At 31.5% G+C, this 27,276-nt stretch overlaps 2 protein-coding genes across 7 annotated transcripts; one reads left to right on the plus strand and one right to left on the minus strand.

The window, feature by feature from the left end:
- The first annotated feature begins 47 nt into the window (after nt 1-47).
- On the plus strand, nt 48-2,668 carry SmD1 (small ribonucleoprotein particle protein SmD1). The gene is made up of 4 exons (XM_074117779.1): nt 48-203; nt 409-485; nt 827-1,027; nt 2,079-2,668. Exons 1-4 carry the CDS (start codon nt 190-192, stop codon nt 2,153-2,155), a joined length of 369 nt encoding a protein of 122 aa, XP_073973880.1. The 5' UTR covers nt 48-189; the 3' UTR covers nt 2,156-2,668.
- Sugb (Sugar baby transporter) lies at nt 2,618-26,086 on the minus strand. Of its 6 annotated transcripts, XM_074117775.1 has the most exons (13): nt 22,010-22,218; nt 21,733-21,884; nt 21,274-21,632; nt 20,955-21,182; nt 19,563-19,833; nt 18,603-18,787; nt 18,384-18,520; nt 17,915-18,036; nt 16,437-16,679; nt 15,258-15,422; nt 9,615-9,635; nt 9,158-9,199; nt 2,618-5,321 (listed from the first exon to the last, which is right to left on the minus strand). In XM_074117775.1, exons 2-12 carry the CDS (start codon nt 21,788-21,790, stop codon nt 9,168-9,170), a joined length of 1,821 nt encoding a protein of 606 aa, XP_073973876.1. In that variant the 5' UTR covers nt 21,791-21,884; nt 22,010-22,218; the 3' UTR covers nt 2,618-5,321; nt 9,158-9,167. The 6 variants fall into 6 exon arrangements, with proteins under 6 accessions (XP_073973876.1, XP_073973873.1, XP_073973874.1 ...); XM_074117772.1 differs by lacking the exons at nt 9,158-9,199; nt 22,010-22,218 and adding an exon at nt 25,882-26,086; XM_074117773.1 differs by lacking the exons at nt 9,158-9,199; nt 22,010-22,218 and adding an exon at nt 25,158-25,676.
- Between the last annotated feature and the right edge of the window lie 1,190 nt (nt 26,087-27,276).

Here is a 27,276-nt window from a genome sequence, read left to right on the forward strand (position 1 = left end):
TATAAGAACTGGCAAATTTTTTAGTGCGTCTACGCGATTTTACCAAACCACTAAAAAATCCAATTATCCGAAACCTTCCAGCTTACCGGCATCCCAAACTTGGCTTTGTTTTTCATTTAGGTTAGAGTTAGCATTCAAACAAGATTGAGTTTATTTTGAGAAGAAGAATATATTTATCGTATTCTCAACATGAAGTTAGTTAAGTAAGTAAAATTTGAAAAATCATTTGTTAATCGCTTTTTAACTTATGTTGGAAAAGAGTGCATTATACGAAACTATTCCCTTGTGATGTGACTATCCGCCTCCTGCAAACATGCATCTAGGAAAATAGTTTGTTTATTATTAAGTAATATTGGTATGAAAAATTAATGCTGATACATATATATTAACAAGTCTATTAATATTTAGATTTTTGATGAAACTAAGCCATGAAACGGTCACTATTGAGCTGAAGAATGGAACACAAGTGCATGGGACAATAACTGGTATGTGGAGGATTTTTAAATTACTTTACTTCCTTTGTTAAAAGAATCAATCGCTTAAAAATTTATGCTGGAAAATAACAGAAATCCTACCATTCGCAATAATTTAATGTTTTGCTAGACATTTATATTAGTATTTTAAATGTATTTCTTGCCTCGTTTGATTTTTATTTTCTTTCGTTAGATGTTTTTAATGGTTTCTTAGATTATTGGTCAAGGATGTAATTTTGTTCATCAAGGATTTATGTCACTAAAATATAAGATTATCACCATGAGATGATAGAGCAATGCACAGCTCGAACGTTTCTTTTTTTAATTAATAGAGCATTGTTTCTGTTAACCAGGCGTAGATGTTGCAATGAATACCCATCTGAAGGCTGTGAAAATGACTATAAAAAATAGAGATCCTATTCAGTTAGACACCCTTAGTATTAGGGGCAACAACATTCGATATTACATTTTACCAGATTCTTTACCATTGGAGACACTGTTGATCGATGATACGCCGAAAGCGAAATCCAAGAAGAGGGATTCAGGTCGAGGAGGTAATGTAGATTTTTGTGAATCTCTTGTTCTCCTTGTACTTATAATGTACTGAATTATTTTCCTGTTGTAACAATTTTCCATGCAGTTTTTATTTTGGTGAGCATTCAAGGTTTAGTGTTACCTGTTACCCTTAACAAAAAACAAAAAAAAAGGGAAGCTAAAGGTATTTTTCAACGGTTATTTATCGACAGAGATGCATTCGAGAGTGTAAAATAGAAATAGGTTCGTGACATTCCATCCTGTTCGTGGATTCCACGAGTTTTCGGTGCAGTCCGACAATATAACGAGGCATAAGTTGCAAATAGGGCAGTTAGCTACCTACATTAGTTAGATGCTCTATAAATATTCATGGCTGATAGCAGCTCAGAACCAGACACTAAAAGATTATTTCGGAATTTTTGGTTCAGAAGTTGAAAGTATGATGTTCAAAATGTGTCTTGTAAAATTTTGGATCCGCCTTCGACACTTAGCTGGCGGAACATTAGTATTTAACGATTACGAATAAAAGTTAAAAGATTGAGTACACGAGAGAGAAGACACAATGCATTTTGCAGTGGTTACATTAGGTGAGAAAACGGCTGATTACGCACCGTCTATAGAATAGTCACACAAATCCGTCCCCTTTACAAATGGTGTGTTTCATTTCTTAGTTGTTTCGAAGGGGGAAAAACGCAAAATGACCTATCGTCATTGTTTTCCATCATATTTGATTCATAATGAAGCTTCATACACTGTACCCAATGGTATCACTGTACACTATTGTTATTACACATTTTTGTAACAAGTGGATACATGGTATTTCTGGAACGCGTGAGACTTACATTTTTCAAAGTTCGCTGGATTGCGCGAAATTCTTCTCTGAAGTATGTAGAATATCTATAGACACGTGATCAATCTGTTAGCATCCTCTGTAAAACATTTTGTAAAAAAATTGCGAATTTTCCATTAATCAATGTTACTTTTTATTACTATTCCCTTGCCTTGCCTGATTAATTTTTCTAAATCATGTCGAACATTTAAAATTTCTAATTTCTAGTTCTTTTTTTGAAGGCGGTGCACCAAGAGGTCGTGGAAGGGGCCGTGGTGGTAGAGGTAGAGGGCGAGGAAGAGGAAGAGCACGACGTTAAATTGAATCATACATTGTATCATCAAGTCTTCAATATCATTCAGTCACCATTCTTAGTTTCAGTACTAAATGAATTCTTTTTTTTTTACAAGGAATAAGTTCCATTCCTATTCTTTATAATGTGTTTACTTTTTTTTTGTAAACTGGTTTATAATGAACTTTAAATAACTTTTTTTCATAAGTGTTTTTTTAAGTCCTATGTTAACAATACATTTTAAGATGATTCTTCAAAGTGAATAATTCAATAATTTCCTTATAGTTTTGTTAGAATATAAAGAAATGTACATCTTTCTTGGTTCCATAAATTTCTTCTTAGCGAACAGTCATTAATCCTTCTTTATTTTAATAAGTCCCGCTCGGATCAAAATTTGCCCCTACTCATTTCTTCCAGATCCGTAAATACCAATTTTGCGCCATATGTTTTCTTTTTTTTTCATTTTTAAAACCTATAAAAACGCATAAAAACAATGCAATTGTACATACTTTATTAGAAAATAAACTCTTTTTTTTTTTTTACAAATTATTCGTCTGCTTTGAGCAATATTGTTTCCAAGAAATTTCTACAAATTGCACGATAAAAACAATCATTTTTAACAGGATTTAATAAATAAGAAGGCACATCTATTTGCATTTTTCATTTTGTTGAATTTTAAAGTTTTAAAAAAAGGAATGAATTATGTCTACTTCTTAAATTAAAAATATGTTTATTGCAAGCCAACACTAAAAAAAACAAAAATGAATTTTGAAAATATACTTCCAAACAATATTTAGTGGAAGAAAAAGATTACAATTTGGTTAAATGCAACTACTAGTTTTTTTGGAATGTCCTGGGTTTCGTAAAGAAAAAAAAAACATTTTAGTTAATATGGTTTTTGATCTATTATAATTACGTTTAATTCGACATTGAAAGAAACTATTATGGGGATTGAATATTCCAGAGCAGCAAGAAATTTGGGAGTATTGAAACATTTTAATTACAAGAATAAGTGGTGGATCATAAGTGATCCAAAATATGTCTTACTATAGAATACTAAATCTTCAAAAACTAAAAGCTATTAAATTTATTTAACAATAAAAATGAACCATCGAAAACAATATCAACATTTCTACCTACAACTTCTACCCAAAGCAAACTTTGGATGAATATCCGAGCAGTCAGCAACAAGTAAAATCTCTCGAAACAGGCTCGAGAATACTATCACAATCGCTACGATCACCAGTTCAATTAAGGCCGTAGGAGTTTTGCTTAATTCTTATAGGAACTACTGTCTATTATTGTTAAAATAAATTCTTCAAAAGTGCATAATAGCTATTTTCGCTCGATTTACAAAACTTTAAGTCGTATTATAAAAACAGACGTTAATATAAATTCGAGGTAACTTGCTATAACTATCTCTAGCAAGAATTATTTTACCGCACAATTTCAAAGCCTTTTCTGACAAAAGACCATACTTTTTTTGTGACAGTTGGGCAGACAACATCAACTTAAAGGCAAGCAAAGTAGACTTTGTGGTAATCCAAAGTAAGGAATCTGAAGTGTTAAAATGAATTAATATTACAAACAAACAAATGTCACGTCTGTTTCATTTTTAAAAGTATTATAATAAAGATATGAAATACACAATTTTTCCGCTTAAAGGATAAGAAATGCAATTTCTTAACATTTTTTACCGCTTCAACATCTTTCAAGAAGTTTTCTTGGGCTTAAAAAAATAAATAAATAGAAAGTAGGTCTTTTAGAAAGTTCTCCCTCGATTTTTCTACTTTTAAACATTATCTTTTGTGAATTAATCTGATTAATTTATTGTGATAAATTTAAAATCGATTTTAGGTTACTATTTATTATTTTTCTGGAACTTTACGATATGCAGAAAACCACATGTTACTATTTAACAGCTACATATTCATCAATAATACTTCAATAACAATACTTCGGGAATTACTTGAAAATGTGATTTTTTGTCTGCTTGTCACTAAATTTGGGTGTATTTTATACCTCCTATAACTCAACTTTTATTTTATTATTATTTACATAAAAACTGGGTCGTTCTTAGATCTAAAATAAAAACTAATTTCATACATTTTTGCGTTCGTTTAAGATGGAGCTATTTATTCAGGCCTATGTGCTAGGGAACTCCAGTTTCTTGTTTTGATCAAAAAAATGAATCCATTTTTTTTTTTCTTTTAATTCTGAAAATATCTGTAAAATATGTACCTAATTTTTTCATACTTGTTTAGGGTCCCTTGACCCTCATAGATAAGGGCCATACCCTCTGGAAGCCCTGACTGGGGTATTCGAATTCCACCATCTTGTCATTCCAGATATTCTTCAAGAACAGTATAATATACCTTCTGTTCAGCACATTGCTAAAACATTGCTCTTTATTTGATGTTGAGTTTAATTAAGCTCAACTTGATAACTATTTGAAATAATAGGCCCTAGCAACTGCCCATTAAGAAATACTGGAAAATATTCTACTTAAAAAATTAAATTAAAATGTATACAACTGAAGATTAGATATTATGCGAAGGGGTATCTTCATGTTCCCCTAATCCTTAATAAATTAGATGAGTTCTGCCGTTTTCCATTCTTTCAGCAAAGCATTTTCTTTCAATAAATCAGATTTCTGATATTCTTTAGATAATATTATATTCTGCATTTGCTGTACTTCTCAGTTACAAAGGCTTCATTTATTAAGTAAACAAATATTCTGTTAAAAATATTTTGGTTCAATGAAGTTAATTTGTAAAAACAATAAATAAATCTAGTCAATTCCATGAGCTACCACCTGATAAGCTACTAAAAATAAAAGAAATCTAGTCTTTACTTTTCTTTTCAATTATTTCAACAATAAATCTTTGCGTACCTTTTTTTAAAAATCCTACTCCCGATTTATTAAAATGACTAGTTATGGTTTTAAGTTTTTGCCATAAAAGTATAATTTGTTTAACACTTGGAACGTCATATATTCTTAAATAACAATTAAAAAAATAAAATGAAAGTACTAAAATATACAAAATAAATACTGCATCTACAAAATTTATAGTGAATACAATTAAAATGAGCTATTCTCCAAACCTAGCTCGTGAAAGATTTGGATCTTGAAGTGTGTCTTCTAACATATGAATCGCATCGTTTGGACTGGCGTATCTAGGTTGCTTAAAATCTGAAAAAGTCAAAAATTGAATCCAAATTGAATCAATAAATTTTTTGGACAGGTAGAAACATAAAACAAAAACTACTAATAAATTAACATGTTTACGAAAATTAAGATCAGGTACTAACACCCACCCCAGGCTTGAATTGTTTAAAATGATATTAGTTTCAAAATGACAAATATTATTTTCCTCATTTTAAATTATTTATTAGAAAAAAGTAACTAGTTTGTATTTATTTTCAACATTTCAAACTTTTTCAAGCGAAAACTGTAAAATAATAAAAGCAGAAGATAAAATGAATAATCTCTAATTCTGAAATGCAGATTAGCTAAATTAAAAGAAGCTATAATTTGTTGCAAATTTATAGAAACCTCACCCACCTTTTACAGAAAAAACAAATCTCAGTTTTTTTTTTTTGAGATTATCAGTTCTGAAATAAGAAATCATAACTGTCAAATTAGTTTTTTAGAAGTTTGACGTATTTGGCAGACAAGAGAAACAACATAAAATGGAATACATAATAATAATAAACTCAAAACATCACATGAAGTTGATGAAGTAAATGAAAATGCAGGAACCAACACTTCAGGAATGGTTTAAAAGAGGGAGAGAGATGAAAGTGTATGGAATTAGAAGTGAACGAAAAAACCACTACAGTGTAAATAATCATCGATAGTAACATTACTTATCACATCAATAGATCACAGAAGGTAAAGTGCAAGGATTCCGAAATCTAGCCAACAAAAATTAAAGCAAATTACCTTGTTTAGAGAACATTCGAACTAAATCCTGAACCATCGCATAGGGCAGCGTTTCCCAACCAGTGGTACGCGAGTTACTGGTAGGTGGTACGCGTAAATAATCAATAATGGCCGACATAAAAAATTAAAAAAAAAATATTTATCAGAATTGTATGATTTCTTTACCGAAATGTGAAGAATAGTTAGGTTTATAACTCGTACTAATTGCGATGTTCTAAAGATAATAGTTAACAAGATATTGGAAGGTAAAAATTTTGGTGTAATTCAATTTCCTCAAAATTCAAACGTTTATATCTCCTTCCGTATTTACCTGATGTCAATGATTTCTGTACCGAAATGTAGAGAAATGTTAGCTGTATATGTAATATAAATTGCAATGTTCTAGTGATAATAGTTCATCAGATATTCAAGATCAAATTTTTGACGTTTTCAAATTCGTTTCGAGTTCGGTGAAATTTCAAACGTTTATATCTCTTTTCGTATTTATCGCAATTCTATGATTTCTGTACCAAAATGTAGAGAAACGTTAGGTGTATAATTGGTACATATTGCAATGTTCTAGAAATAATATGTAACGATATACTGAAGGTTAAATTTTAGAGGTTTTCAAATTCCTACCAATTTCAAACGTTTATATCTCTTTTCGTATTAATGAGATTTCAATGATTTCTTTACCGAAATGTAGAGGAATGTTACCTTTATAAGGAATATAAACTGCAATATTCTAGTGGTAATAGTTTATGAGAGATTTAAGATTAAATTTTTGACGTAATCAAATTAGTTTCGAATTCCGTGAAATTTCAAACGTTTATATCTCTCTTCGTATTTATCACAATTCTATGAGTTCTGTACCGAAATGTAGAGAATAGTTAGTTGTATAACTCGTGCAAATTGCGATGTTCTAGAGATAATAGTTAACGAGATATCGAAGTTAAATTTTAGAGGTTTAAAAAAAAAACTTTTTCCCATTTAATTTTTTAAGTTTTACTCCAATAAGGACGGACGGCTACATGGATTTCTAAGATTTCCATACTGGAAATTGCATTCTGGGTAGTATAGTACCCTCTGTAGGTTTGGCCAAGAATGTGAGAAACCATCGCAGCACATAGTGCTACCATTTAAGTTTAAGTTTTGCGCGGAGGCCTTCTCTAGAAAAGTATATTCAAAGTGGACCTGCAGGTGCTATAATGATGGATGTCACAATTATCATGCTGATAAGGCGTCAGTAAACCGGATAACCTCAAGAAATCTAATTTTCTGAGCGCTATTAAAAAGTCTAGGGATCAAAATAAAAATCAATTCTAACAAACCTTCGAACGGACTTAATAGCACTATATATATATATATAAAGAAAAAACTGCCTATTCCCGGCTCACAGATCCCTAGGCTTAAATTCACAATCCACCTCTTTCGGGCAAGTCAACACAATTGTGCCAACATTCTGCACACACCAATGTACACTTCGAAATCCATCTTCAATATACATGTGTATTTTCATCCGCAAAAATGTAAGCCAACCTGCTAGATCGGATAAGACGTGCTGAATAGCATGAACAAGTTCGCAGATAATCTGAAGAACAAAAATGTAATAACATATTCTAAAGTTAGCTCCAATTCTTAAACAACTTGCTCAAAGTAGTCAAGAAAAAAAAACTTTTTCTAAAATAAGGAACTGATATGTTTCTTGACACAAATAAAACAATACTAAAATACCACTTTATAAAGCATATCACCATCCATTTTTTTAAAAGCAATAATATACCTATTATTTTCTTTATTAAAGCAGAAAAATATCAGGAGCAAATCGAGATTAACCGAAAAAGCCTGTAACCAGTAAATAACTTCTCTTACCCCTATAAGAGCAAATCTAGAATGTAAAATAACATTCGTAATGGTTAAATCTATTATGAAATTTATTTGAAAGATTATCTTTTTGGGTTTAACCGATTTCGTTTATGTTGTGAAGAGTATTTTACCGCCGATTAGGGGGGAAAAAAGTTGAAAACACATCACTTAACTCATTGACATCCTAAAACTTAACTTACACTGAAACCTCAACATATGTATGATATATACAATCTGTGCTTTGTCCCAGAGAAGTAATGTATTTATTTCAATCCCAGGAGCAAAATCTTGATTACCAAGCCTTTCATACAAAATGGCTCACACCTTAAAATACAATTGCGTTCTATGTAAAAACACTGACATCCAACGACAGATAGGCAGATTTTACCTTTCTCTACACATAAAATTTCTGGAATTTGCAAAAAGGGAACCTAAAATTTCTGGATAAACCAGAAAACGTTTTGGATGCTTAGCTTGGCCAAACAGATAAACATATTGCCTGTTGGTGCGAGATCTATTCCATTACTTATCAACTTGGGATGAAAACAGCTGAAAAATTTTGTAGCTAGAAAAATGTGAAGCTGGTAACATACCTGATTGCGGTTGACCTACACAGAATGAAGGGGAAAGAAATGAATGGACAACCCGTTAAGTAAAATCTTCTTGAATACCCCACTTCTTCAGAGTCTGAAAGAGCGAAAGGAACCATGCTCCCCTCTACACATCCCTTAGAAACAAGCGTAATCCCAACTTGCAAAAGTTAAAGTGAATCCAAAAATTCAATTTTCATCTCATATAGCACCGAAGTATTATTATTTTATTTCAGTATCACTTAGACTATCTTAATGGAAAAAAATTGTGATTATCATAGGCATAACAATTTCCTAGGTGATGTATCACAATGTCAATGCACATAAACCCCTCTAATTATATTTAGAAAGGGGTAAGAGAATGGTTTAGGCAGTTTTTTTTTTTTTTTTTTTTTGGAAGTGATTAATCTCTCTAATCTAAATAAAAAACATCACAAATCAACTATTAAAAAAATAAAAAACCATGCAATAAAATCAGTTCAACTTATAACTATTAAAAAGAAATCACAGTAATGCAACAAGCCAGGCACCCCCACAACCAATCTAAATACACCAAATTAGCAACGAAATATACTCTTTACAGATTAGAAGCAGCATATAATGCAAATTTTTATACAGTGATATTAATATTTTTCTTTATTTACAAACCTCTGTAATTCTACCCTTCAGTGTTTGCATTTTTACTCCCAGCTAAATCATACAAAAATAACATTCTCAATATTAATTAATCATATATATATATATAAATATATAACATTGGTTTTCTACATTTAAGAAGATAGAGGAAGTAACCTAATGTAAATACTATGTACAAATTAGTTCGATGGCATTTCTATATACCATTCTTGAAATGAAATGAACATAAACAGCTGATAATCAATTCAAATCTTAACTGTACTTTCCAAAGGGGATAAAAGTATTTAACGCATGCTGAATAAATTAAGCAAAATTCGCCATTCTGGTTGAAATATTTGATAATCAGCTATTTAATTCCTATTTTGTTTTAAGAATAATAAAAGAGAAAACCAATTCCCCAAAAAAATAAAACAAGAATCCCACTTTGTTTTTAAAGCTCAAATTCTTAGGGTTAGTCACTCAAACTCACCCTTTAACAGTGGGGTCGTCACTGTCCGGCACACATACAAAAAAAGAAAAGAAAAAAAAATGGTTTTAGATTATTAAATTATTAACATGATGTTTCAGAAGTTTCATATGAATCTGCCCAAAAATATTTAAAATAAACTTAATATATAAATCTAAGAATTTAAGGCTAACTGACAAAGTAATAAGGTAGTTTCTAGTTACATAATCATTTACTTATTTACATGGTACAGGACGCATAAATAAATTCATCCAGTTAAAATATTTAGAAAAAATAGTTAAGGAAAACAAAGAAGCATTAATCAACTATTCTAGGATAAATGTGGCAGGTGAAACAGTTCATGTCAAAATGGATGTGAAAGAAAAGAAGAAAACAATTGACTTAGTCATAACAACATTTTTTACACATGTATAAGTTTTATATGGACTATTTATTTTCAGGATCTTAAAAAATATAAACTTGCTCCTTTGTTTTCTACATAAGATAGATAATGAAAATAAAAATGATAAAATAAGCCAAGATATTTTAGTACGTTCAGTACGTTTTTAACTGAAATAATTAATGTAATACTTTTTTTAACCTCCTTAGGCTGGAAACATAGTGGAGCGGCGAGCAAAGCGGTGCTGATAGCGAAGAGCGAAGCGGCGAAATCAAACACAAGTTAACATATGGGACCGCGCATAGTGGCGAGCAAAGCGAAGATAGAGCAACTCTATCTATTTCTAGTTTTTGTTTTTGCCGCTTTGCTCTTCGCTATCATCGCCGCTTTGCGCGCCGCTCCACTATGTTTCCAGCCTTAGGGATCTATATTTTAAATTCCTATCATTTGTTTTTTGTTTATTGCTAATATAATTCATAAAAAGTAATTTTTACCTTTTTACTTTGTCAGATTTTGTTTTTTTTTTTCTAAATTCCGAATTTCAATGTAAAAGAAATATTAAAAGCTGCCTACCAAATTAAAAGATGTCTTTCCGAGTAATGAACAATTTTTATTGACGAAGTAAAAAAATGTCTCTTTTAATTGATAAAAATCTGCAAGTAACAATTCAAATTGTGAATGATAAAGAAGAGTGGTTATAAAACTAAATCCATTCTGCTGAAATCTAGTGACCCTGTCTTTGTACAGTAAGTAGTTACGAAAAGGCTGACGTAATGTTGACAGAGAAAATAATGTAGGATTTTTGTTTACCCAAACAAAAGGCAAGAGAAATCGCAGTACTGAAAGAAAGGCAAGAGACTGACTGTGCAGTTCCCATGTATCATCACTGGGTGTCCGATTGGAGAAATCGCAGAACTGAAAGAAAGGCAAGAGACTGACTGTGCAGTTTCCAGGTATCATCACCGGGTGCCCGATTGGAGAAATCGCAGTACTGAAAGAAAGGCAAGAGACTGACTGTGCAGTTCCCATGTATCATCACCGGGTGTCCGATTGCAGAAATCGCAGAACTGAAAGAAAGGCAAGAGATTGACTGTGCAGTTCCCAGGTATCATCACCGGGTGCCCGATTGGAGAAATCGCAGAACTGAAAGAAAGGCAAGAGACTGACTGTGCAGTTCCCAGGTATCATCACCGGGTGTCCTATTGCAGAAATCGCAGAACTGAAAGTATCACGTTCACTAAAAGGATTTGAGGCATTAAAACAAATAAAATAAAAACGAAGAAAGTAAGAACCAGATAACATGGCGTGTGCAGTTCACGGCCCTGCTGAACCTCATTACTCATCACCACCACAGTAAACATTCTAAGTTTGAGACAAAAGTCAATTACGAAGTTAACTCCATCAAAATATATAAATAAATAAAAATGTTTTTAAAAAATCGTGCGCGCAAGTTTAAACAAGTTGATTTATTTTATTTTTTTGGCAAGCAGCTTTTTATTTTATTAAGGTTTAGGTTCGAAAGTGCTTTTTATCTTTATCTTGAAGTTCTAGAACCTAAATTATAGAGGAAAGAAAAATAATTTTTAGTTAAAAGATAATTAAATTGCTCTCAAGTGATAATGAAAGGACAAATATATACAAAATAATTTTATCAGTGCTACAGCTTACATGTGCAAGGGTTGGATGCAAAAAAAAAGAAAAAGTTAACATGAAAGATGAAAAATTAGTTCCAGGCAATGTTAGAATAACACAGTTGTGGATTTATGTTTTTCCAAAAAAATGCATGATTCATATAATAATCTAATACTTTTCAAAAAGGAATTGGATTAATTTAAGAAATGTTAAAAGCTCTACTTTCTAAGATTCACTACATGTTCTCTAAAAAAACAAAAGAAACAAAAACAAAAAATTATACCAAATTTCCAAGATGCTCAGTAAACTTAGTGAAAACTGACATTACGTTACTTCTAACAGCGATAGGAAAGATATACTTTATTTACAAATGCGACATGCTATAGTTTTAAACCAGCGTGCACAGTTTTACCTAGGTGCTGAATCGGAATTTTATCGTTTTTAAGTAAATTATTACAATTCAATAGACAATTATTTAAAAAATAAATCTGGGCCCGGTAGTTAAATATTTTATGAATGCCTGTAAATAAAATCGATAAAATGAAAAAATAAAAGACTAAACACTTTCAAATTTGATAGTTTTAAGAGTAGTACAAATATTAATAATAATTAAGCTCTTTATTTTTCTTAAATTTGCAACATTTGATGTATTCAAAAAATTCCGCTTAATACGTACTTTGGTAGCACCGTAGTTAAAGTCCACCATGTTCCAAAAAATTAAGTCAATCAGTCCTTTTGATTCGCAATCTTTCTCAAATCTTTCAAATGACATGATAGACAGAGTGAGTACACCAACCTAGGGGTCAGTTAGAATTACCCCAATTGTAAATGTGGTTAGGTTCACAGATTTCAGACTTTCACCCTTATGATGTTGATTAATCATGAGCACAATAAACATGGGGGCTAAGACGGATAAAGTCAGCAAAATTAAATCATACTGGACCCTTTTGGTAAAATTTCTGCGCCGGTTATAAAAAAAAATCAAAAACAATCAGTTGGAATTAGCACACAATTAAATATTTGTTTTATTTTGTCAAGAAACATATTTTCTAGATTTCAACGAAACCATGCGTTTCCCTTTTATTCACACTAGGAACATTATTACAACTGTTTCGGCCAATAGAGCCAGGCATGATCTTGAATCTTCAACCAATCATTCACGAAGTTAACGGAATAGATGTTCCTCTTCTGTTCAAAAAGTCTACAAAAGAAACCTGGAACTAGAGATCACACCTGAAAACCACAACTGGTGCCTAAAAAGTCTTAATCTCGCTGTAGACCCGACCGGTTCTAAAAAACAACGATATTAAAAAAAAAAGTCTTCAGTACGCCAATCTGTACCAAAGCAAGAAAAATGAATTGATTTTTAACGGAAAAAGACTACTACTGCTGCTTCCGTGATGGTACAAGTTAACTAAAACAATCCTCAAAACTCAGCAATGTTTGAATCCAAATCAAACCTAAGTTTGTATATGTGATTTAGTGAATTAAAAGAAATTCATGAGAAAGAAAATTTTTATTGGAAAAGTTAGAACACAATCGACACTAAATATGATTTTTCCTTAAAAATAACATTTTCAGCCTAATTAGATGACGATTACTAATGTAATGAAAAGCTCCCGATAGATGAAAAGCATTAAGCACCTGACAATCATCAGTTTTTAATTTTCTTTTTTAATAGTCCTTTCATTATCTACAATACTACACATTAAACAATGTTTAGTATTATCGGAATACTTACAATGTAACTTGTTTACTTGACTTTTAATATTTTTTCCCAGAATATTAGGAAAACTTATTATTTATTTACAAGTAAATATAGCTATGATACTTTTCTGTAAAGGATTATTTTGTCATGAGCTATTACTTAACACACAATTAATGAATAAGAATAATATTTACACATTCAACAAATTTATGTACATTTTTTACAAAGACCAGTCACACTTACGTAAATTTTCGAGTAGGAAGCGTGGATTAGCAACGTCATCAGAGATCACGGCAACTTAAACTAACTAACACTAACTTTATCAACTTTATAATCAATCTGGGGTCAGCCCCATTGATGAGATTAATTTCTTAGATTAGCGCACGATCTCGCAACAGCACTACCTTCACGAAGTTCTAACCTGAAGACAGCTAATAAATATTCCAATAAATATTATATAACATTTATTGATTCATTAATGATAAATATGAAAAATGCACATGAATGCCAGGAAGGGAGAATTGTATATGAAAGGCAGCCATAGACTTGTTTTTTCAGCCAATCTCAGCATCTCCACATGTGTATACCTTATATCGTGCACATTCTTCAATTTGATTTTTCAGAATAACTGAGATAAATTTAATCGATACCCGAACTAACAGCAATCAAGGATACCTAATACTCGCGTTATAATAATATATGTATATAAACACAACTTTAAAATTATCTTAAATATCTGTCAAGCATAAAGTTACATTGTAAAGAGTAGCTGTGAACAGGTATTCTTAAATAATCTGCAAAAAAAAAAAAGACCTACTTCTCACAATTTAACACTTTCCTCATTAAAATGAAGATGACTGGGGAATTCTAGAAATTAATGAACTGTTAGTGCAGACAGCTATACGCAAAACATGCGAATAAAGCTACGACTGTTTTCTAATTCTCGTGTTTAATAATGTCAACAATCTAATTAATCTGCTCTCTGCTTAGAAACAAATCTTGCCTCATTTAAGCTAATTTCCGCTCATTTATAAAATATAATCTCGATCGCTTTACATAACAACGTAACGTATAATCCATTATGTTATTAGCGTATTATAGTCGTAACATATGTATCTTAACAAAATACTAGTTACATTTTCTTCCCGAGTTCTGAATTTCTCCAGAAATACTTCCAGCATTCCCCTACTCAGTAAATAACACTTACCTTTTTGTGACAATGTTTCAAATAAGTTTAAAAACACGTTTTTTTGGCCTAATTTTTAAAAGATTTAAGTGACTAACTCTAACTAAATTTTCTTAGCATAAATATCTTCTAACTTTTTTTCTTTAAGATTTGCATTATTAAAAAATATTTTAAATTATTATTATTATTATTATTATATTAATTAAATTAATATTAAATAGAAAAGTTAAAAAAAATTCAAATGGAAATTGAAAACTGAAAAGAAAATGAAGTCATCAAATTCTGGCAAATAAAAATAATTTTTTTAATAAAAAAAACATTTGAAAATGGTAGTGGCAATCCCTAATATAATACCAACTAGAAAATATTTTAAGCTGACTTTTTTTATTAAAGGTTTTCTGGCGGTATAATCAGCAAATATTGAAGTAAAATAAGTTAACTGATATTTAAAAAAAGATAAGTTACTAAGAATGTGCAGTAGTTTCATCAAATCAGCAAAACAAAACTAATTTCTTAATAGTTAACTATCCAGTTTCTCAATATGAGCTTATGGGCATCTAAATTACAAATAAAGACTCTTGGTAACTTGACTGGTTAATTTAATGTGGCCACGTATTATTCTACAATAATTTGTTTAAACATTTTATGAGATAATGAAGGAGGGAAGTGTTAAAAAGTGAAAAAAAAAATCAGTAAAGGCCCTTTTCAGAAATAAAATTATCGATGGTAAAGAATAATTACCTCGTTCATGTATGTTGAGAACGGTGACTCGCCTGCTCAAGAAATACTGTACAAAGAAATGCACCAGAGCGCAGGTTAATGCTCCTATTCCGAATATAAGGAATGTTTTAGATCCAGAATAATGATTGATTAGTAATCCACCAATGAAGCTTCCGAGTGATACTCCTGAAAACAAGGTAGTGTAAAATAAACCACTGGAATAGTTCTTCGAGAACTGGTTTGAGTGCATTCAACTCTTGTCAACCACCATAATGGAGCCGACCCATTATTCAAAAAGCTTAAATGTATTGTTATTGAAAAGCACGGGAGTTAATAATTATGAGTAAAGTCTATAAAGTAGTACATAAAGGTGAAGATCTGTCGCCATAAAAATGATCGCAATAATAGAAATCACAATGGTAGTTGACAAACAATGCGTATAAAAAAGGTGGTCATTGCCAAATTTAAAATCTAGTTCAAATCAAATTAATTCAAGTTCAAATCTATAAATTAAATTTTATGTACGAGGTACAAAAAGTCAGATAAAAAGTGGAGGATCATTTAAAAAAACTCAAGTTATTTATTAGTGAGTACTTACAATTTTTATCTACGATTAAAATTGGGCAGAGCTAATAAATATTTCCCTTTTTTTCTTCAAATCAACTTCACAGAATCAGATAATTTTTTTTCAATTTCCTAATGCTATCAATTCATAACTGGTGATAATAGTATCAGTTTAAGATCAACATCTTTTACATATGTGACTGAAGCTACTAGTGAACGTTATTTTTTTAGTCATGGTCAAGTTATGTCACTGAAAACATTAGTTACTAATTTCTTAATCTTTTCCTAAGCAGGAATTTAGTTGTAATGGAGTGCACACTTGCACGCAGCGCTGGACGTATAAATTATAAAAACTATGAAGCAGGGAAAGCGAAATTCCTTCTTTTTTTATAGAGGTAGATATAACCTTTATAAAGAAACCTTTTTTTTTTAGAGCTTTATCTTTCAATCCCCGATTTTGTGGGAAGCTGGTATTGCACTAGCGTAGTTTCATTTAAAGTAATTTTTTTAAGTGCTGAAGGGTTAAATGTCCAGTTTTTGATGGCAATATATGTTTATGGGAAAACATCTGGTATTAACGAACCAACTGCTTTTTTACCAAAAATTACATAATGGAATTTTTTAAGTTCAACTTACCTATCCCTTCAAACACTGCTCCAACCAAACCTTGAGTGGTAGATTCTGTGCCCGGTAGAGCAACAATACTAGCATAAGATGTCATTGCTGCATAAAACAGACCGAACGTAAGGCCATTTAACAGTTCTATTGGGAGACACCACCATGGATTCGTTAAAACTGAGTATAATAAAAATCTCACACCAAGGACAAATAAAACTAACGTCATGGCATTTATATGACCTATTTTCTTCAAAATCCAGCCTGTAAGGGAAAAAAATGAATAATATATTTCAATTTCAACAAGGAAAAAATTAATAATTTAAATCAAACAGTCGGATTTGAAATAATCTCGAACTTTGAAGAAGAAATAAAAATTAGAACAATTTTGTGTAGAATTGGACACAGAAACCATTTCAATTGCAAAGCTAACTACACTTAGGTACAAAAAAAAACACCTAACTTTCGGTTGGAACTAATGATTTTTTAACGCTATAGAGTGATTAGAGGTAATCAGCAAAAGCTTTGGAAAATTCTCCCAGTCTCTGTGTAACATTGCACTATCATCGTACAGGTAACGTCTGCTTACTTCCAAAAACATCACCTTTTGGGCGCATTCCTTCTTTTCTTTAAAGACTAATTTAAATACAAAAAGATTGAGTTTTGCCAAGTCAGTAGTAAATAATTCTAAGAGGAACGAATAGAACTTTTAGGATTGTTAACTACGTTTTTCTCCCTAATTTCAATAGCATTTAAAACACAAAGTTAAAAGTGTATCTAAATAGTACAAGACCTCAGAAATCTAAAAAAAAAAAAGAAGTGTATTATACTAGCACCTGAATACATTTATACTCTCAACAAGTTTTAACTTAATGTAGAAAATATACATTAGGGTAGGTTTAATTTAAAGGGTATTTCAGAATAAATGTCTTAAAATTTAATGTCTGATAATTTTATTATTTTTTACATTATCGCAAATTATTTTATGAACTTTATACACGAAAGAAATTCCAAAATTAGCACCAAAAAATCCCTCTTTAGGTAGGTGATAAATGCATTCAATTATAGACATGTCAATAGACTACTGACTATACAGAGTGATTTATAAAAAAAAAAATTGGGTCTCAAACCCAAGGGCCTCAAAATGAATTTGGAGATTTACCTAAATTGGAAGTGTTTTGGCAACATCATATGCCATGAATTAAAATATGTAGTAAAAGGAAAGAGGATTAACTGTACTGAATTACAACGCGGATATCCCGGGTTCGAATCCAGCTGCTGGCCCTTAGATTTTCTCTTCCCCGGAGCTTCTTAAAGCTCACTGTCCGGTGATGGACAGTGTTTGTAACGAGAGAATGCTGTCCAAAGACCGGTAGTGCACTGAAAAAAACTCCGGGAGCCAATAACCGCCTTAAGTAAACAAAAAATATATCATAAATATCTCAGAATGGTTTACACTATGAAAAAAATAAAAACAAAACAAAAAAATTTACTGATACCTGACAAAAAGAAAAATGGAAGTTCTCCACCAAAACATTGAATGCCCATTGCCAATCCTTCCAATGTTTTAATCCAAGCTTTTGTCTCACAGCCATGAGCAGTGGCTAAATCTTCAAGATACCTTATGAAAGAAGAAAAACACTAAATATCTAGCACAACATACGTATATGGGGGCAATGTAAAAAGTTCTTGGCCTTACACAGAGGTGGCTCTGTAGTGAGTGAGTGGAGAGAGAAAGACCACCACCTAAAAATCACTTTTTAACTTTTTTTTTTGACTCAGGGGATCTCGAAACCAAGAAACATGAAATCGAAACTTTGACATAATTGCAATACTTTCCTTACCTAAAATAAGAGAAAGTATTAAATGCGTTCATAGAACTAAAAAGCACACTTCCACTGTCAGGCCGAGAACTTTCACCTGTCCAAATATAACACCTAGACAGTTACTACAAACTTGAATACAAACCAGAAAAGGAAATTCCACAACATCGCTGTACACATTCCTACACAAATACACCATATCAGAAAGATAACTATTTTAACTTCTGATAAAAGTTTTCCCATATCACGTAAAATACTTGACGAAGTTCTTAATTGTTTGTACTGAAAAACCGAAGTACAATACGAATTTATTATTTCTTTTAATATAATTATTTTTGGTAAGAAATAAATATAGTATACACACCTTGATGCGAGATGATACAACTAAATCCAAAAATAGCATAATTAACATCAACACAAATGCTGGGAAATAATTTTTCTTTTGTCCATCGCTAAATTTATCAACAATAAGTCCTGCTATTACAGAAAATAATCCCCAGCCAACAGAACCCCATAATCTTTGATTGCCATATTTGGATGGATTATCACCTTTTAAAAAAAGAAAAAATATTAATTTTTATTTAAAAAAAAAAATGGAACAACACAATTTTCTCCTATATCATCTCATTTTCTATTAAAGTTTTAAATAGTCTATAATTTCCTTCAATCGATTTTCATAAAACTACACTTGAAATAAAAATGATGGATGAACTAATGTTAAAACAAAAATCTGGGTAAGTTAAAAGCGTTCCCATTTCTAGCGCACGTTAGAGTGCATGTTTATCCCGTTGCTAGGGAGCTAATAAAAAGGGACTTAATATTTATTGTTTTAAATTAATTTTCTTACTTTCCTGAAACGTCTTTCATCAACACGTGTGATGTCTCTTCACCACTTCCAGCTGTTCTGGAGGACTAAGCCGTCTGGCATCCCCTACCTATCACTGGACTTTTTATATCAACAAAACTAACCAAACTCTAGCCAATTCAACTCGTAAAACACTCTGGGACACTAGCTCTGCACAAATTCGTGTTTTTCATTAACAACCTTTTTAACACATTTGTAGTTTCTTTATAATTGTTGCAAAGGTTTTTTTTAAAACTTAATATATACAATTTTAACATAGATAAATATCTACAATGGTATTAATGATTGTGTAAATTAAATCATAACTTCACAACAGTAGGCGAAATATTCAAACATTATGTTTTATTAAAGTCCTCAGCAGAACAGCATTTTACTTTTAACTCAGTTCTTCAAGAAGGAAGTGAAAGTAACAAGTAAATATAAAAGTAAAATTAAATAATAATAATAATAAAAAAATACCTAAAAGTTCGAAGCATATGGTATCTCCAATGCTGACGATAACCGCCTGTCCAACCCAACTAAGTACCAAGAAAATAGCGAACATCCAAAACTGGTATAAATTAAAAATTTCACTATCTTTCAGTTTTGGATTAAGTGAAATTTCACTGATGACTGCATTGTCACAAGACATTTCGCAATTGGCTTCTTGTAAAGAATCGCAATAAGGAATGACCATAACATTTGATTGAAATTCAACATTTTGTAATCTGATGTAGATACACTTCCCAATCTGTAAAAAAACTGAAATTACTTCATTTTTACTATCACTTAATGGAAATACCAACTGGCTCTAAGAAAAAAAAGTTTTAAATTTTTATTGTGATGCGAGAATACTAAGGTGGATTAGCAAGGCTGCTTCAACTCCTAGGCAAAGCATGAGCTCCATCTTACGCAAGCCAAGCAAAAACTACGATATGAGTGGTTTCAAATTTTTTTTTTTTTATGCGTACAATTATAAGTTTGTTTAATGGTACACTTTAGTATGCTTGTAGATATTAAATTCAAGGATTACTCGAGCATATTACATAAAAGCTTCACAATCAATAAAACTATTATTTTGGTACAAATTGAGGTATTTCCCCAAAAAAAGTCGATAACTCTCCTAACAGTAATGTCACCCCTTTTATTATGCTTGTTTACATTCATTCTGATCAGCTAAGAATTTTCACCCATCCCTGGAGAGAAAAATCACCAGGCATTTTCCGATCTCACCAGATTTTCAATGATATAACAATCTATGAATGGATAGTGAAAAAGATAATTTAAGAGAACACTCGTAAAAAAGAGAATGTTTACACATTACTCAAATACTTTTGTACACATCTTCTATCATACTAAATGAGGCAAAAGCTTATTTCAATCTCTGAAAATGAAATAACATTTGAAAACGGTTACAATTTTAGAAAATAAACATACTATGACTGATGAGATCATTGAAATCGTCCAGGGTTGCTCACGAGCTGAAAGATCAACATTTTTTCGAATTTATTTTTAAAATTTGTAATTTTTAAAAGGAAAAATCTAAAAGGAAAATGGAATTACTTTTAGATTTCGTGAAAATCCTTCAGAAAGTAAAAAAATATTTTAACAGGAAAGTCCTACAAAATCAGACTTATAATATTTCTTACTTACGAGAGATCTTACTGTCGAAATTATAACAAAATTCATAAAAAAAAAAAAAAAATGCTGTTGGAGCAATATCTTACATTTGGAAAATATGTGACTTTAACCTTGAGATAAGTATTTGATTAAACAGAGCAATGATTTGCTTCAGGTAGAAATTTTTTTTCCCTAACCACATTATATTGCACAAATTTATCTGAAACTGTTCTACGTATTTACAAATGTTACCTGTACGGTATGTTTCGGTGACAGATATGCATTGAAAGATAGAGTTTGAGGTGCAAGTGTAACAGGCTTTTTATTGTCACCAGGTACATCTGCAATGACACCAGCTTGTTTTTTGGCAATTGCGAGAAGTTGATTTACAGGCAGACGATGAGGAGATCCACAGAACTGACTCTGATTCCACTTGGTACATACTGATTCGATAAATTTTTCTTCAGCTTTACAGGACATCTAAAAAAAGAAAAGAAAAAGACACTAATTTTAACTTTTTCTTTTTAATAACTTTCCAACCATAAATAATTTTTTAGTCTTAACAGCTTACTGTGCACTTGATCGTAGAATTTTCACTTCCAAAGTCTGTTATTTTCTTTAAATAACAGTTGTCACTTAAAGACTCCGAACAGATCTGTACAACTGAGTCTAGGTTACAGTGAATATTGGCTTTTGAATCTGAAGGAAGTGGCGGTATGAATGGAATGAAGATGAAGAACACCATAACTAGTACGATAAACAGGAGAAATATAATTTTTTGACAGTGAAACCTATCTGCTAATGCACCCATAGAAGGTTTGGCAATCATCCCCATAATTGGTAAAAATGTGTACACAATGCCAACTATAAAGGAAGAAAATCCAAGTTCTTTTGCTAAAGTTGGTATGAAAGGAACAACAGGCGCAGTACCTGAAATAAAAATGAATATGAAGTGCATGAGTATTAATTTATTACTGTATGAACGTTTTTAATCAAGAAATGTGCAAAGAAGAAAAAATAAAAATCTTACCTGCGTTAAAAAGAAAATAATGCCCTTTCATAGGCAACAGATTCATGTCTATCTTCATCTTTAATTTTTCTAAAAATAAATTATCAATAAATAAAACAAATTCCTGGTGTTAAGAATTCAGGTACATGGATCACCACAAATTTAAGCAAACCCTGAAAAAGAAACAAAGAACAAATTTTGTTAAAGCAAATTTTTTTTTCAAAACAACACTAATGGACTTTTTAAAAAAGATAAGAAAATAAAAAAGTGAACATGTTTTGATAATTAAGAAACTTACGATATTTGGAAATTAATCTAAACTTATGATTATGCAATTCATAAAGTCGCAACTTTAATTTAAAGCCGAACAATTACAGAGCACAAATGAATGTCATGATCTAACACCACAAAAGACAATCGGTGCCGCAGGCGATTAGGCTCTTTACCATGCTTCTAACGCAACATTTCAAAGAAAACGATTAAAGAGAGAGAGGTTACATATTACCATTACAGAAAAGTAGCTGCAATCATTTGCAGTGGTGCCACAACTGACAGCAAAAATTTTCCTGCTTACTTTATATTTTATTCTTTTTATTTATTAACTAAACGGCTTAACTGTAGAATATGCAATTTTAATTTAACAAATAACCGATTGCTTCTCCTGTTATTCACTCTGATCAGTGCTAGCGTTAGAAGAAATGAATTAACGAATGAATGATTTAATTCTTTTGAACATTAAACTTTTTAACTGTCGAATTTGATTAATTAGATCGTAAACAATTAACTAACTTTTACCCCGTTACCTAATTTTACATTAAGTACATAACAAATTTCGAGCAAAACTAAAAAAAAAATTGTAAAACTAAAAAACATCAAGAAGAAGTAAAGTTATGGGCTTGAAACTTTCGCACTATATTTTAATTAATCTAAGTACCTAGTAATAAATTATTTTAACAGAGAGAAAGACAAATAAAATAAAATTAGAAAATAAAAGGTATGATGCTAGGGCAAAGGATAAACAAGTTAAGCTTTTATGAAGGTTTTATTCAAATAAAATAATCAGGCTTTGTTTAGAATTGTGCGTGGGAACAGTGATAGAATTTCCGCCATAGCAAGAATTTCTAAAAGACAGTTTTAAACCAAATAACTAACTTAAAAGGGAAAGAATTGTCTGTACTTAAGAAGCAAGTATCTAAGTAACGATTTGGATAGAAACCATTCTTATGGGTTTCAAGTATGGAGAACCAGATATGGGGAAGCCATTCTCGCACCGTCGTTCTGAAAACGGACGTCGCTAACGGAAGTAGATTGTCGTCTCCGAAAAATGAGTTTAAGGGAGATGTTTCGCTCTTCAGTTGGTAATGAGGTTGGATAGATTGGATAAAGGTCCTAGATCATCCATATGAATATTTGCACTCGTTTAGTCATTACTTCTACCGGTCATGTCGAAGATTCAAATTGACTTCTAAGGCTGCCAGGGTAAAGTGGTGCCAAGAAGCCATCTGTGAGTCAACCAATTTTATTCTGGTGAAATTCGAAAATTACCGATGAGAATTTTTGAGGTGAAAGACTCAATTTTGAATTAACTGTTCAAGAACAAAGCGGCGTTATAACTGGTGTTTTGGAACAGAGTGCTATACGCAATAGATATAAGCACCTTTTGACTTTACCCAAAACAGATTCAAAGCTAACGATTATCGACGCTATCGTTAATCAAGTTTCGATATCCTTGTTAAACGACCATGCTGATTTATCTTCCAACTTGTCAATGCGCCACATCTTTTTTACAAAAAGAGCTGCTAGAAACTGACATATTCAATTTGATGTATTCGTTCTATTGGTATAAACCCAATAGAACACTAGTGGGTTGTGATGAGACTTCGCTAAAGAAGTAACACTCTATTGGCAAACAACTTTAGAGAAGTGCCGTCACCATCATTCGAAACATTCTCTGGTTTGAGAATTAATTGTCAACAGTTGTGAGATAACACATTATTATTAAGTGCAACGTGTGTCATTCATTAGCCCTAAATTAACATTTTTTTTAAAAGTGTTCTTATTTTTCCCCCCGTTGTTGAAATCATTTATTACTTTGGTTAAAGCTATCCTGTGAAAGTTTAAAGCCTGAAACATTAGTTTCTGGATAGTGCTTTTTTTTAGCAAGTAAACCACAATTAAATTGCTTTTAAATAAATAAATTTTCTTTCAACGGAATATTTCTCGAATTTATGCATGAATATGGTTGGTTTGGCTCGGTATGTTTGGGACAAAATCAGTTATTTGGCTGTTCCAAAACATATATCTCATGCATTTCTGCGTGAAAATGTAACAATAATATGAAGACTTAGATATTCTAGGGATACGAACTATTAGAAGTATTAAAGAAAAAAGTTGTACATTTAAAGTATCGTCTCAAGCACTGCCTGCCGAGATAAAATAAAAAAACAAACAAAGAAAACCTGGAAACCTAATGTACATTACCTCAAATAGGGTAGACTTGTAACGTGTTGACACAAACATGTTAATGAATTATAATTTCTTACTACATAAAAAAAATGACAACTCTAAGTCATTGCTGAGTGACCACATACATCATGGAGGATCTATGTGCACTCAGGCATACGAACAAAACTCTAGATATCAAAATGATTACGATCTTTTCTGCATGATTCCCATCATTCATTTTTTGTATGGTTTCCTATCAAAACTAAAAATTTTACCACGAGAGAAAAAGCTCTTTGCAACAGGTTACATTGAAGATAATCAGGGCGATCTCCGACAACATCCGAAGTTTCAATGATCTGTCGAATGTTCGCGAAGAAAGTACATTCATAAGTGTTGACAGGATAAAAAAAAAATTATAATTATACATTAAGAAAAGATATGAAGCAAATTTTGATTGTTTTAAGGCATTTACATCTTTATTTTTAGACGAAATTTTGGGACTGGCAAAAATGTCATGAGGCTTGTAGGCGATTTTTCTGGTTTCCTACGCAAAGTGCTAGAGAAAATATGCTTCTCTCTGGTGACTATGCAATATATCTACTGTTAAAACGAATAACGTTTGTTAATGGGGTCAAGAGCCCCCGAATGTTAAGAACTAGAAAAAAGCAGCGTGCAAGGTTCGGGCTGTACTTACAGCCCACTACTTGAAATTTCATTGAAGTCTAAAGGTGCCGTTTCGTACTACATATTTCACTTAAATGCTTTATTTTGCAGCTGCAAGAACAGACACTAGTCGGTCACGTTTGGTTCAGCAGGATGGAACACAAAAGTCACCAGTCGTCAGAAAATATGTATCAATGAAAAATAAGATGATAAATAGATTGGGCCAGTGGTTCTGACCAGTTGTCAGCACCTACCGAGTAGCCACTCATTGGTGTGCCTTCTCTTTGTGCCATAACTTGTAATGTGAAATTAAATTAAACAAAAGGTAGGTAACTCACGTTATGAGACAGTTGACGATGTTTTTCGATATGAATGTTCCAGCTCTTCAACAATGTGAAGAAAAATTTCATAAATGTAGATGAAGAAGAACATTGTCTATGATAAAAATGACGAGTAATCACACACATTACTGGAATAACCAAACATGAAATTTAACTGCCTTACATTTATTCTCTGCCGCGATCTATATACGAGCCTTTGTGGTTAAGCGGACAAACGATGAAGGAAAGCAGTTTTCAAACCACATTTTTAAGGATAGTAGACTTAGTGCTCGGTCATACAATGTTTTACCTTTTTTTTGAGGCATAATCATTTTAGATGTTAAGGAAAGTGACTTTAATAGTTGAAAGGCACTTCACTCTGTGTATTAAACGATTTTAATTCTCATATAAGCTTAAGAATACCGCCAATATTCCGTGCATTAAGGACTTTGCATCAAGATGACCGCAATTTGCTAGATGAAGAAACGATTTTATGAGTATGCAATTAAGTCAATCACTTTTCTTTGTAACGTTTATTAGAAAACTGTCAGGACAGATGTAGGAGAAGCCGAAACTAAAATTGTTTCTCTAAAAAGTGTAATTGTATTAATAACTTAGTAATGTTACAAGGTCACTAAACATTAACGATAAGAAAGTTTGTCAATAATAACTGCGTCGTCTGCCTTATGAGAAAGTCGTTTTCCATCAGTCTTTAAAAAAATGTATTAAAAAATATACTTACGATTGCAAAAAATATTAAATGTAAATTTCATCAAAACATTCCATGATAGTGTGTCTTTTCCGTACTGCCAGCAATGTGATCCCCACTACATATTCAAAACAGCTACATTTACATAGTTGCATTGAAGAAAAAGGAATCTAGTGCAAAATAGTTGAACACTCTATTTCAGTTCTACAAGATGTAAGAAAACAACATCACTCCTTCAATTAATGTTCCTATTCTACCAGGAAGCTATGGAATTCTTGAAACAAAAGAAGAATCAGAAGAACAGCCATTAATGAACAAACATTTAATATGTGATGACTTACTCAATTTGTATAAACAAGCACTCTGTAAACATAGTATTTTTAAACAGACAGTAAGACATCATATCATATCTCGACTGTTACATAAATAGCAAGGAAAATGTATGTGTTGAAAACCGTTGTTTACTAGTAACTTTCCCTGTTTCCCATTCTTTCTTCTTTTAAATGAAATCAGCTGAGATCTTTTGGTTATAGTTTTCACCCATTTCATAAATTATATAATTCCTACTGGCTAATTTTGCCCTTCTTGTTTAGTGGTTTAGTGGATCATTTGTTCCACACGAATTATGTTTTATATTTCGTTTCCAAAGTCTTTGTTAATAAGGGGCGCAGGACAAAACGGTAAATGTTCTCCTTGAGCGCGTTCTAGAAGAGGAGGATGAGATTTTTTAGAGTCACTTGCTTTGATGTAGAACATTTACCTAGCGCAGGGGTCGTCAACCTATTTTAAGTAGAGAGCCATTTCTTCTTAAATAATTTTAATAAATCTTACCAAGAGCCGCAAGGATAATAGTGTGAACAACTTTGTAGATAATTTGTATTCTCAAATTGTTATTTTATGATATTGATTTGAATATATTTGATATATATGATATATTTTATGATTTGAATGGAAATGGCGGCAGTCCTATATATTACGTACTGTATTTTAATATATTTCTATTCAATTCCAAACCTATCACATTTAAAATTCTTTTTGAAAAAATATCTTTACTTTAATAAATGAAATTTTTATTTGTTTCAATAAAATTGAAATGTACAATATATTTCGGACAGGCTGAAGAGCCACAAAATTTGGATAAAAGAGCCGCATGCGGCTCGCGAACCGCAGGTTGCCGACCCCTGACCGAGCGTAATAATAAGATGGAGGAATTTTAAAGCCTTATTTAGTGTAAAACTTTCCTATACTGCTGAATCAGTACCTCTGCTGCATTATCCAAGTCCAACTCAAAGTGTGCTCTCGTGGGTCTGGTAACTCCTGTGATACGCTTTTGATGAGGCGAAGTGTGTGGAAGAATGCAGAATACCTTCTATTTGGCTACCGCCTTCTATTTGGTTACAATATTTGACTACAAGCGCTCCCATACGA

This window comes from Rhodnius prolixus, unplaced genomic scaffold, assembly GCF_049639745.1.
Source record: "Rhodnius prolixus isolate KJV_2025 unplaced genomic scaffold, Rpr scaffold_2, whole genome shotgun sequence".
NCBI lineage: Eukaryota > Metazoa > Arthropoda > Insecta > Hemiptera > Reduviidae > Rhodnius > Rhodnius prolixus.

Excerpts from the sequence above, each read along its gene's own strand:
- SmD1 (XM_074117779.1), top strand. Across the intron at positions 486-826 it reads AGTGCATGGGACAATAACTG|GCGTAGATGTTGCAATGAAT; the intron begins GTATGTGGAGGA and ends TCTGTTAACCAG. Across the intron at positions 1,028-2,078 it reads GAGGGATTCAGGTCGAGGAG|GCGGTGCACCAAGAGGTCGT; the intron begins GTAATGTAGATT and ends CTTTTTTTGAAG.
- Sugb (XM_074117772.1), bottom strand. The coding sequence starts at position 21,790 with ATGAAGATAGACATGAATCTGTTGCCTATGAAAGGGCATTATTTTCTT. Across the intron at positions 18,521-18,602 it reads TTGTATCATCTCGCATCAAG|TACAAACAATTAAGAACTTC; the intron begins GTGTGTATACTA and ends TCGGTTTTTCAG. Across the intron at positions 5,322-9,614 it reads GACGACCCCACTGTTAAAGG|ATTTTAAGCAACCTAGATAC; the intron begins GTGAGTTTGAGT and ends TGACTTTTTCAG.